Below are 13,278 nucleotides of genomic sequence, written 5' to 3'. Positions count from 1 at the left end.
GAATACACAGGAGAGCCTATTCTCAAGGCTCTGACCATTAAGGAAATTAACACTTTTGCACTTATATAAAGATAACAAGTTGCAGAATAGAAAATAACATTTGTTTTGTTAGAGGTTTTACAGGGGAACCATGACCGGACCCACAGCTTCAAGAACAAAGGATTCCAAGAATAAAGAATCCCTACACCAAGAAGTTTGCAACAACCAACCACACCCCCTCCCCTTTTTATTTCTTTTGGGAAAAAAAAAAAAAGAACTTGGAGTAAATATGGTAAAATACTGAGATTTAACAGGTAGGATTTTTTTTTTTCCTGATACACTTTACACGCATTATGTAGTTGATACTTTTCTACATACTTAAAATATAATAGAGTTTTCACTGAAGAAAAGACAATCTACTGTTCAGCCATAAAAAAACAACAACATAACGCCATTTCCAGCAACATGGATGCTCCTGGAGAATGTCATTCTAAGTGAAGTAAGCCAGAAAGAGAAAGAAAAATACCATATGAGATCGCTCATATGTGGAATCTGAAAAAACAAACAACATAAATACAAAACAAGAAACAGACTCATAGACATAGAATACAAACTTGTGGTTGCCAAAGGGGAGAGAGGTGGGAAGGGACAGACTGGGAGTTCGAAATTTGTAGATACTGACAGGCTCATGCAGAATAAACAAGATTATACTGTATAGCACAGGGAAATATATACAAGATCTTGTGGTAGCTCACAGTGAAAAAGAATGTGGCAATGAATATATGTATGTTCATGTATAACTGAAAAATTGTGCTCTACACTGGAAATTGACACAACATTGTAAACTGACTATTACTCAATAGAAAAAGTTTAAAAAAAAAAGACAATCTATATAAAGGAAATAATGCTCTTCACAGCATTATTATAAGAAAAAACAGAAATAATCTAAGTGGTCAGTGATAAGCTAATATTAATTTTAGTGTTCCCATAACAATATAGGGTCAAAGAAACTATTTTTAAGAAGTGTATTAAATAATGCTAAGTGAAAAGGGCAGGATACAAAATGATGTGTTGTATTAACTAACTATCTGCCTGTGTATAAGTGTGTATGTATGCGTTTGCATGTGTGTGTTTCTGTAGGAGATAAGCCAGCATGTTCATAGTTTGTCTCTGTATGGAAATATTACGGGTGGCATTAACTCCTTATTTTTTTTCTTTTCTGGATTTCAGAAATTTAGTATGAGGAACACATAAAATAGCATACATATTTGTTTAAGTGTTCAGATCCCTACAGAGATGTGAAACCGTGCTAGTCAGATACCAGTGCTGCAGTTTCTAAACCATATGGGTGGATTTTAATGCCATTTAATCTAGCCTTCTGCTGCCTGATGGGAATGTATCAAGTTCACTGGATACGGCTTCTGTTTGAAGATCTCCAAGACGTTTGTTCATTGGCCAGTATCTACAACTGTAGTCCAGACTTGTCTGCAGGCTCCAGGCTCGCATATCTGACCGCATTCCAGAATCCCTGCTGGCATGTCTCATCAACCCAGGAAGTCAAGGTCTCAAACTGGGTCCTCTCCCACTCCTCCCCCTAATGCCTCCTGCACCTTCTTTTCTTGCCTCAGTAAATGCCAGAACCATGAATCCAAGTGCCAAGCTATTTTAGATCACTTAAACGTTTAAAACATTTTGAGTTTAAATCTCTCAAACTCTAGGGACCCCTTCACATCTTGCCTACATCACTACAGCAGCCTGAACTTTCTCCTGCTTAATTTTGTGTCCCCCTTTAAGACAGCCTCCCAACAACTACCACTGTGCAGTGTGTTTTCTGAAGTGTAAAATCCAACATGAAACGAAGGCAGGGTATGCCGATCGATTTTAAAATCACCCTAAATAAAGACAAGCAATCACTGATGCTTTGCTTAAGAACCAAAGAACAGTGCCAGATACAGGGACAGCACGTAGCCCACAGCCCCTCCCCTACGACCAAAGCCCTGGCGGATGGAGTGACCCGTGATCCCCTCCCTGAAACAGTCATCCCTCCCAGGGCGAAGCACATGATGGAAGGGGGGAAATGAACATTCGCTTCCTCAGTAATGTTTGTATGATCGTTTCTAGAACCTGGAATATATTCCCTCAGATTGTGGGAGAGTGGGAGGTGGAAAAATATTTCTACCGCATCTTTTATCTTCTTGTTCTACTAAGTTTCATCTTGCTCAGGGAAAAAATAAACCAACTAAATGTGTGAGTTAACGTTAGTATAAACTGGAGTCAGAAGAATCCATTTTCATTCAAAACCACAGCACGGTTTGCATTCCCCAGAGTAAGCCAATGCTTCACCTTAATTTCAGAGTTAAGGTTTCCACGCAAGCAAATTATGAATGTATGCTTTTCTTTTTCTTTTCTGCACTATCACCTTTTTCATTCTTAACTCATTTGTGAGTCTTCTGTAAGGTATCAAAATAACACACTTATGAAGTGAAAAAAATCACTGAGATGATATATAGAAAAATGTGTGAAAATTTTTATATTTTAAGATTAAAAAATTAAGATAAAAATGAGTCTTTTCATGAACTCATCATGATAGTTATCTAAGGGTCACAAATTTTAAAAAGATAAGTTAAGACCTTTAACATGGTACCAACAGTAACAGAAGCAATAGTGGTATTAACAGAAAAACCAGAAGTAGCTAACACTGATCTGTACCAGATAGTGTGATGAATGCTTTAAGTCATTTTTAAAAATTCAATCTTTCTTACAAGCCCATTTCACAGTTGGTAAAACTGAGGCTCAGAAAATGTAAGTAACTTGCTCACAGTCACACACTGAGTAGTGTGAAGCCAGTGTCCTGTCTGTCTAATAGCTGACCAATTATCATGAAACCAACCCAAAAGAGAAAATCAAGCTTTATTCACTGAAAATAGAATATTGAGAGACCATGATTCTAGGAAGCTAAGGGAAATGTCTTAGAAAGATAATCATGGGAACAGACTAGGAGTCTCATTCACTTACCTAGACCCAGAATCAAACATCCTTAGTGGCATTTTAGGAAGTCTTACTTGGGGCCTGGGTGGATTTCAGGGTGGCTGGCACCTGTCACACATTCCTTCCCACCAAACATGCACGGGATTCCCAGCGTGGCTGACTTAGCAGACTATAACACTGTAACAAAGGGCACAGTGTACCTAACGCTGAAATCCCTGCCCCCTAAACTCAGGTCTACTCTTGGATTCAGACATAAATCCAGCCCTTGCCCTTTCCTGGTCTAACCACAACCTCGTTGGACCGGCGTGGCCTCTTTTGTCATCTTGCCCATGGCCTAACTGGCTTTCAACCTGGTCTTTACCCTGGACTTCATTTTAAATTCATTTCTCGCGACACACATCTACTGCTTGGATTGCCTGGAAGGTTATCAGGGTAAAAACACGTGGTAGAAGATAAGATCTCAGGGTACAGAAGAAATCATTTACATCAGGGTGAAAAGTCGATACTGAAGATGACAGTCCGTGAAATGCATTCACATGTTATATACGGTGCACAGCTGCTAATGCAATTCCCATTTTGGGTGTGGGAATTGCTCCAAGATACAGGAAATATTAAGTGATCGGGAGGAGAATCCGTTAGGAAATCATCCAAGCTGTTAAAGTCATAAATGTAGGTAAGGAAGGAAGTGGAGATTCGAGCAGCTTTTCTTGGGGGTGTGGGGGGAGGAAGCATCGGTTTCCTCAGTCAGTGATAGTTTCTAGCTGCACTCGTCTGAAATGAAACACCAAATTCAGTTCACGGCACACATCCAGTGTCAGGACTCTGTCACTCCTATTTCTTTGTTCTGCGTGGTGGCACTCCACCTTCAAACTTTACAGGAGACAGTAAACTCTGATCATTTGCAGTTGCTGCAAGCTGGGACTCAAAGATTCCTGGAAATGTTGGTATGAAAAGAAATCCAAGAAGCTTGTTTAATTTTCACAAATAAACAAGCATTTAAAGAGATTCAGAGCTGAAAGACAAACAAAACAAAACCAAGCTTGTGCCCACAGATTAAGAACAGTGGCTTCAATTCAGTTATTCTTTGCCTTGGGGATGAAAAGTCTCAGCACAGCTTTTGGTAACTAAGTTGGCACGGGGAGGCAAAATGGCCGAGAACGTTACCCAAAGCAAGCAAAATAAATCATTTAAAAGAGATTAAAAGAGATTTACAATAGTCAAGACATTGAAAATAACCTACATGTCCATCAACAGATGACTGGATAAAGAAGACGGGGTGTGTGTGAGTGTGTGTGTGTGAGTGTGTGTGATGGAATACTACTCAGCCATAAAAAAGAATAACATAATGCCATTTGCAGCAATATGGATAGACACAGAGATCATCATGCTAAGTGGAATAAGCCAGACAAAGAAAAATACCATATGATATCGTTTATATGTGGAATCTTTAAAAAAGTCTCCAATGAACTTATTTACAAAACAGAAACAGACTCTCAGACATAGAGAACAGACTTAGGGTTATCAGTGAGGGAAGGGGGTGGGAAGGGATAAACTGGGAGTTCAAAATCTGCACCTCTTGGGGAGTGATGAAATGTTAGGCATCTTGATGGTTTCATAGGTGTATACATCTATCAAAATTCATTAAATTGTACATCTGAAATATGTGTAGTTTACTGTACAGAAAGTATAACCACAATAAAGTTGTTAAAAGAAAAAAGATTTTCAGAGATCAACCTCAAGTATCAAATGGAAACTAAATTTTCTGTGGTTAGAAGTTAAGGAGAGAGGGGAAAATGAGGAAGAGACAGAGAGAGGTTGATTTCTGTCATGGATTTATTTGTAAAACAATAAATATTTTAAAAAGAACTGTTTAAGAATTGTCTCTTTGAAGCACTGAGTTCTGTTATTCCTGTGTCTTTGTGCCTGGTTTTGGAAATGATCAATGTTTTAAAAGAAAACACATCATGGGTAGAATCTTTAAAAAAATAAAACAAGAGATGGATCCTGTGTTCCACACTTGCCCTGTCCCACCCTGTGCCTTACTGTCAAACAACATGAACAGCAACAGACCCTGCAGCTTTGGGGTGGGGTGGGGTGGGGGGAATCTGGTTTTCTTCAGTTCAAATCCAATGCTTTGCTTTCTTTCTCCTAGATCAGCACAAAAAGCTTCTGAAAGAAAACCATTACTCATCATGCGCTCCTTTTTTTTTTTTTTTTTTTTTTTTTTGCACTAGGGTCTGGAGTCCGCATGTATATTTTCTCCATGTGAGAGGCTGGGTCTGGACTGTGGTCTGTTTGCTTTTAACTGCTTCTTACTGATTCTCACAAGGCGGACATTCCATTGTGCTGAGCAAAGAGGATGCTGAAATCAGAGTTTGGAGTCTCCCGGGACCCGTCGTGCTCCTTGTCTGACTTCTCTCTTCCCACTCTCACACTGAGCTGTAACCCACGTTTCTCAGAGATCATTAAGAGCTTGCAGCGCTGCATGGATTTAAGGCTCAGAAGAGTACCTCTCATTAAGCAATTAAGCTGTCAGTCGCAGGTCACGGTAATACTCAGCCTTCGTGAAAGGAAACATAGTGGAGTCATCTTCATGCTGACCATACGGGAGTCCTGCCTAGCCGGTGGGTCCCACTGCCGCCTTAGCAAGAAATGCTCACAATGTGCCATTCAGGAGAGCCGAAGGTCAATCATGGCAGCCACTCAAAAGGGAGTGGGCAGGGAGTGTAAACACATTACCAAAGTAGTTGAAACCTGAGTGCAAGCTGAGCTTTCTGATTAGTTTCCTCCCTGCGATGCCATCCCGTCAACAGAAGTAAAAAAAAATCCAGGTACACCAGAAATTGACACAACATTGTAAACTGACTATACTTCAATTAAAAAAAAAAAAAGAAAGAAAATCCAAGTTCTTTCTTTTTTTCATTATAGCAGCATGAAATTCTAGAAAACACACTTCTGCGATGTTATCTAAGTTCTCATGGGGCTCAAAACAGTGGGATCGTATGTCAGTAATTGTGCCAGCTGCGCTCAACATGTTCCCAAAAGTGTCGCCTGCAATTTTCCACTGAAGCATCGATCACTGTAGGAGCAGAGGCCACAAAAATTCACATGTTCCTGCATTCAGCCACGCATCTATTTCTAATTTATGCCTCATACAGACTGACGCCGTGGGATACAAAGACGGTTCCTGTGGGCTTCATGAAATGGGACAGAGGCTGGCTATGACTGCTTTGTTGTAAAATTTGCATTTGTTTCTTCTACTGGCTCAAAATTTGGCCTTTAGTTCCACAAAGCCAAGTGACGATGGCTTGGGTTTCCCTTGGGCTTACACTGCCTCCACTTGGGGCCACTGGGGAGGAGACCGACCACAAGACCAGATTCTGTACAGCAAGTGGAGAGTGGATATGATGCCTTCCCCACTCCCGATAGACTTGTGCCCTGGGGGATTAGCAAAGCTTAGCGCTGGGGAGTCAAACTGTGGCCTCCAGAAGGAACCCACTGCTGACATCACCTGACCCTTAGCGTGTTTCTCCAGCTCCCCCCCTCTTCCTACCCACACACACACCACCGAGCTGGACCCTCTCACCCAGATCTCCTCTTTCTGTGTGGGTTCCCCAGGCTAACTAAGACTTCTACAGGAGCAAACTAAGGCCCTCAGGCCGTGGAGAGAGTGAGTGGTGGTGCTGTGCCTGGAAACGAGCACTTAGGAGCGTGAGGTACAGAGCGGACACCAAAGATTGACTGGATGCAGGACCCAGACCCCCTGACGTCAGAGCAGACACACTTTGCACCTTATATTTGAAATCCTTACGCTTTTCCCAATATTGATAAATGAAGTGTGGGTTCATTTATTTATTTATTTATTTTACCAAAACACGTGTTCTTGCTTTAGGTTTCCCTGCATTTTAGTGCTGCTCCTGCTTATCAATTTCTGCCCGGTCTTGAACCTGATCTGTCTGCACCATGATTTTCTTATTTTTCAAAAAGCAGATGACAGTGAATTATCTCTAATCTCTCCTCTATGAATCTAACATTCTATGTTATCCATGCATTTATGACGATAAACATAATGACTGTTGAAATGAATATTTACATTTCTGACAATCCAGTTACAGGAGTTTTAAAAACCTGGTGGCTGGTCCCATCCAAGCATAATTCACCTTGGTATTGAATAATACACTTGAGCTCTATTTAAAATCCCATGAACACAAACATTATCTGGCAGCATCATTGGCAATGGAATATTTTTCTCTTTGCTAATGACTCCGTCTAAGTAACAGGACCAAGAAATTAATGTGAATGTCTCCAAAATGAATGACTGGTCTGTATGAACTTAAGCCACAGAGATATTATGTAAGATACTGGACTTTAGAATACATTTCACATCCAGTGTCCATCTAGCTATAAAGATAGATGGCTGGTGCCTCAATGCCTTCCTTCATGAACCCCTGGACAGCTAACTATAAGTTGGAGCCAAATTCCAGCCTCCCCAGTACACTGCCTGCCCTGTTCCAAACCTCTGCAGACCTCCCATCCCCATAATTGGGTCCACTTGGCAACCACACACAGCAGATCCCTGCCCCAGCTTATCTGAACAGTCTTTTTTTTCACATTTCTTTATCCTTCTGTAAAGGTGATTTACAAATTGTACAAACAAAAATGACTGAGCTCGTATATGACTTCTGCATTTTTCCATATAAATTTGCAAATCAGAAAAGAAAGCTTATGGTTGGCCATGTGCTCCAATTTCTCACTCTGAAACTATGAAATTTATAGGACCAGTCTGGCCCATCCTCAGGTCTCTGCCCCAATCACATACTTCATCAGTTACTCCACTTATGTCTTACACTCAGCTGGTTGGTTTTTTTTTTTTTTTTTTTTTTGTCACCAGCACCCTGCCCTCCCAGTATTAAGGCTTCTTCACCACTAAAAAAATATTAACAACTTTCCACTGACCTTGCCTTACCATAGGCTATAACCCTTTATCCCAGGATACTATTCACTTCTTTAATTCTGGGGGAAAGCTAAGAAGTCCCTGCATCTCCTAAACCCATTGTGATGAGGGGGTTCCCACTACCACTCACACCAATCCTACTCCTTACAAGGTCATCAAAGACTGACCCCGGTGGCTTTGTTCCAACCTCATCCTAGTGGTCCTCTGCTGGATTTGATACCTTCGCTCATCCACTCTTAAAATTGACTTCCCTCTTGGCTTCTTGCTACCACTCTCTTCTGCTTCTCCACCAGCTCCTCGAGTACACATTCTAAGTCTCCTTTCCCTTTGTTTCTCCATCTTCCCCCAAAGGGTGGGGTTTCCTAAGAGTTTACTTGACCGTTTTCTCTTTACAAAATACTCCACTATGTGATCACATCTACTTCTGTGCTTTGAATGACCAGCCAAATATACAGACTACAGACATTACCCTCAAATGGATCTGTCCAGCTCAGACCCCATGCACTGACCCTATCTGTCAAACTCTATAAGGAACATTGTGTAGACCTTTCAACTCAAGTTTCCAAATCAAACTCCGTAGTCTATCCTTTTACTCACTTGCATTATTAGTCACCCATTCTTCAAGCAAAGAGTCTTAACTCTTCATCTGTATCACCCACCCCACACTCCACCATGTAATTAGCCTCCAAGTGGCTACACCAACATAAGGGTTTTCTGGTATGTCCTTTCTCTCCACTCCCAAGGCCACTGCCCAAGGTCTTTCTATAGCTTCCCAAACAGCCTTAAGACCATCTTTTTCTTCTTCTGCCAACCCTATCCTCACATGGCTGCCTGCTATTATTGTCAAATATAGGTTTGAGTATATTACAGAAAACTTCCACAGAGCATAAAAGAGTTTGTCCAATCTGGAATTTTTCCATAGACCCTTGGTCCCCACAAGCTCCCTAACACACACGCTCCCCAACACACACACATACATTCCAGGGACAACAATCTCCTTTCCTCTTCCCAAATGTCTGTGTACGTTCATACCTCTGGGCACAATTTACCCTATCCTTTCCCCAAAGCCTCCTCTCCTGGCCTCACTACCACATTCCTACTAGTGAAATTCTACCACTTAAATGTCATCTTCAGGGTGAAACCTTCCCCAGCTTCCAGGCCCAAAAGAATCATTCCTGTTTCCTCATGATTATTGTTACAGTTTATTGAGTCCTATGTACACGAAATGCTCCAGGGTATGCTAGGAGAAAGGTTCATAATTAGGGTCTTTTTAAACTGAAGACCTGGAGGTCCAGGATCACAGGTGGGAAGCCTTGACCCTGGCCCCTAAGCCCGTTGCTCCTGCAAGTGGTCCACGCTACCTCCCTCTTTCACTGCCCCTGGAACCTGCCTCCGCCGGTGGGCTCACTGTCAGCATCATTATGACTACAACCAGCATGAATGGAGGACTTTCCATGTGAACAGATCACCTGCATGATCTCAAATGTCCCATAACAAATGTGACACAGACACTCTGACCACCCCCATTTCATAGCTAAGGAAACTAAAGCTGAAAGATTAGTTTTCTCCCAGGTGACACAGCTAGAAAATGGCAAAATTTAGGACCACTCCACCACAGAGTGACACCTCTCAACCACGGCACTGTGGTGTCCCACATTGCTGGTATAGCTCAGTTTTTACATCAATGTGTTGCTCAAGTTCTTAGCAACTTCTGCTTCTGATATTCCATCTCCCCACTGGTGTGGAGGCCCCCAACTACTTCATATAAGATTCCTTGATCCTGACAACCTGCCTGGACTATATAATCTTTTGTCTTTTACCATATCTGCCAGACCTGTATGGGGGTTAATTTTTTATCTCCATGCCTATGATCAGATCATATTGGAGGTTTCACTTCCTCCTGTCTGATGCCTCTCACTACAGCTTGTGAAGTTAAGCCCAGCTGCGTGTTGAGATATGGCAGTGGTGACTAGAAAACCTGGTCTGTGTATTTATATCTCACGTAGGTGGAAAATCCTACTCATGACCACTGGCAGGAAATAATGCAGCCATACTGGGTGTGCCTTTGACCTAGGCTTTGTTTTGTTCACACACCTTTGTATGTTGAATTTGATGGATTATGGAATTTACCAAAGAGAAGAAACTTTACCTGGAACCGTACAGGCTGGGGGAAGGAGCAAGTGATGGACAGATGCCAACCACAGGCAAAACTATTAGATAGACAAGTTGTTTCTGTCCCATTCGACCTTTCTTGAAGGTGCCTCTACTGCTTCAATGTTTTATTTCAACTTCATGTTTAAAGGCTATTTTCAGGAGAGTGCAGAGTTCCTGATTGATAGTTATTGCCTTGCTTCAAATTTGAGGTACTTACTGTCTTTTTTCCTTCCAATGATCACTGTTGAAAAGTCAGTGTTCAGCTTGCCACTTCCTAAAAGATAGTTTGTTCCCTTACTCACCTACTTCCCTGGCTGACTGTAACATTTCTTTATTTACCTTTACCTATCTTAGATAAGTATATCTTTCTCTTTATCCTGCTTAGCTGTTTGGGTTCCTTGGGATTCTTGTTTTTATAGATTGATGTCTTTCATCAGTTTTGGAAAAGTCTTAGTCACTAGCTCCTTAAATATTGCTTCTGGTCCATTTATCTTTTTTCCTCTTGGGACTCCAGTAAGTTTGTTACAACTTTTATATGTGACCTCTATGTGTCTTAACCTCTCTTCTGTGTTTTTCATCCTTTTGATTTTACATGAGGTTTTTTTTTTTTCCAGATAGATTCTTCTGACATCTTCCAGTTCACTCATTCTCTCTTCACCTCTGTCTAATTTGTCTAATATGCCAAAAACAAAAACAAAACCCTTCTGCTGAGATCTTAATTTCAGCTTGTGTATTTATCCAGTTTTATAAATTCAGGGTGTTTGTTTTTTTTTTTTTAATATTTACAATGTCACTTTTTATGATTTGTAGTCCTTGCTGAAAGTTTTAGGTTTGACTTTTATCTCCATAAGCTTAGTAACTATAGCTGTCTGCTAACCTGTGCCTGGTAATTTTAGCAGGTGGCATATTAGTGTGTTATTTTCATGGTCTGTTATTCATGTTGTATCTCATTTATGTTGCATTGTCTCCTCATATATATGAATATCTTTGATAGTGTGCTTGACATTGCATATGAAAATTATTGGTAGAAATGTGGCCTTGAGTGATTTTATCTCTCTTTGAAGAAGAGTTTAAATTGCTTCTGCTAGCTGTCCAAAGCCTAGATGCTTCAGCAGTACAGGGTTCCCCTCACTGTTCTATGGCTTGAGATTTGGAGGGGGAGGGCACTGAGATGACTTGAACCTGGGATGCAGTCTCTATGAAGGCTGTTTTACTTTCATTTTACCTAGGAGTCAGGATAGTTTACCAGGACTTCCATTCTATTCAGGTCCTGGACTCAAACTTTGCTCTTCTTTGCCCTGAAAGGCTCTCAGAAGTGCTGCTAACTCCTTCTGCATCAGCAAATGCCCCAGGGGCAAAAGCAGTCCCAAATACTAGGCTCACGTCTCTTTAAATCAGAAATTTAATTTTGCAAGTTCTTTGTTGCATTTAGGGAGATGTCTTAAAATATCATCCAAAATTTTAAAATCGTCTTAATCAGGAGTTACAAATATGGAAAGTAGATGTCCTACACCTTAAGTTTGTATAATGCTTTGCCAATTTAGACTCTGATGACTCATTTTAAAAGGTTAATAAGGTCATAAATCAATGATTAATAAATTATAATGATTTAATCTTGAAAAATAATACTTGAAATCATACCTTTAGACTGGACTACTTTGAAAATTATGAAACAACTTTTGAATTTTCTTGTGTTAAATGTGAAAGCTAGCCAGTTGGGATTTGTGTAAGAAAGTGTCAGGAAACTAAAATAGAAAGATCCATTAGCCAAGAGAACCTGGTTTATATTTTAATGAAATGTCTCTAAATACAAATGAAAGATGGAAAAAGTTTTGTTTAAAAAAAAATCAAGTGAGTAAAAAAATTAAATTAAAAACAAAAAGACAATTTCAAAATACAGCCTCATTCACTCTCACATTAAGCATAAAGCATTAGTTTCAGGGGAGAATGCATTAAGTTGTTGAGAGCAATAGAAATTTTTGTCATCGAACCAATAGCCATATCCCTTTCTCCTCCACTCCTCACTCTTCATCTATTCTGTCTTATTAGACACTGATTCATTCAAGTACCAGAGCAAGATATACTGATTGCAAGAAAAGTAGAACCCTGTGAGGACCCCTAGAGACTTAATAATAATTGATTTAAAGTGGTTATGGTAAATCCATTATTATAATCCACTATAATTTCCTAATCTCTCTTGTGGCCAATTCTAGCCAATAAGGGGGCTTTTGTAAAAATTCTGCTTTCTTGATTAAAAAAATACAAAATAGAAACAACTAACGCTATCCCTTCTCCACTTCTTCACATACGAACCTAGGATGTTCAGAAGTGCTGCAGCCATTTTATGACCATGAGGTAACAAACCCAAAAGGAAGAGCCGGTTCACTAAGAATGGTACAGCAGAGACTGAACTGCTAAACTAACACTGAGATTATCTACATCCTGGTTTGTATTTAGGTTAAAAAAAAAAAAAGTCCTTATCTTCTAAGTTGCTGATAGTTGAGTTTCCTATGATTTGATGTCAAAAACATTCATAACTAATACAGTCACTACACATGCTCTCATGGCAATGTTTTGACCCAACTTTGACTGGAGACAATGCATGAGATTTGTGTAACTTACCATAACACAAGAGTCCTGAGGTTCAAGGTCAAAGTCAGTGAAGTTCAACAGGACACGGTGATGTTTTTCCACCTGAATGACCCAGGTACATTCAGTGTTGCTCCTGTAAGGACTGGGGTAATTTGGAGAATGAATCTCTCCACTGGGAGCCTGGAAAACGCCACCACAACCTGTAAATGGGAGACCCAATTCAGTAATGAGAGGAATCTCTGGTGCACAAAATTTTACACCATTATCTGATGGCATAAAACAGTACGCTACTTTGATCACCATTTTTATGTAGTCTGTGCCAAACATTCTGGAGGACTGAATGTCCACCATTAATTCATGCATTCCAACAAAACAAAGAAGGATGCCTAAGAAAAGACTTCAAATACTTTAAATATGAAAGCCCAAAGTTATTTTTATAATACTGAAAGATAATGCAAATGAAATCTTGTTTTCACAGAGCCATGAAACTTCTCTTCATTGTTCTCTAAAACTGTAACATACTGTAAGAATAACTTATCTCCTTCTAAGAATGTTGATAATTAAGTACTGAATGCTTTTATAAATAATTTAATATCTACCTTTTAAAATGG

General features: G+C 40.1%; 1 protein-coding gene across 1 annotated transcript in view; it reads right to left on the bottom strand.

Annotated features, from left to right (window-relative positions):
* Window positions 1-13,278, bottom strand: part of CUBN (cubilin) — a 273,653-nt gene that overhangs the window by 138,193 nt on the left and 122,182 nt on the right. The window contains exon 31 of the mRNA XM_032474139.1: window positions 12,698-12,867. Within this exon, the coding sequence (XP_032330030.1) occupies window positions 12,698-12,867 (170 nt within the window). The remainder of the gene's footprint in view (window positions 1-12,697; window positions 12,868-13,278) is intronic.

This window comes from Camelus ferus, chromosome 35 (genome assembly GCF_009834535.1).
Source record: "Camelus ferus isolate YT-003-E chromosome 35, BCGSAC_Cfer_1.0, whole genome shotgun sequence".
Classification (NCBI taxonomy): Eukaryota; Metazoa; Chordata; class Mammalia; order Artiodactyla; family Camelidae; genus Camelus; species Camelus ferus.
Note: the sequence above shows the minus strand (reverse complement) of the source record. Positions and strands in the feature narration are given on the sequence as shown.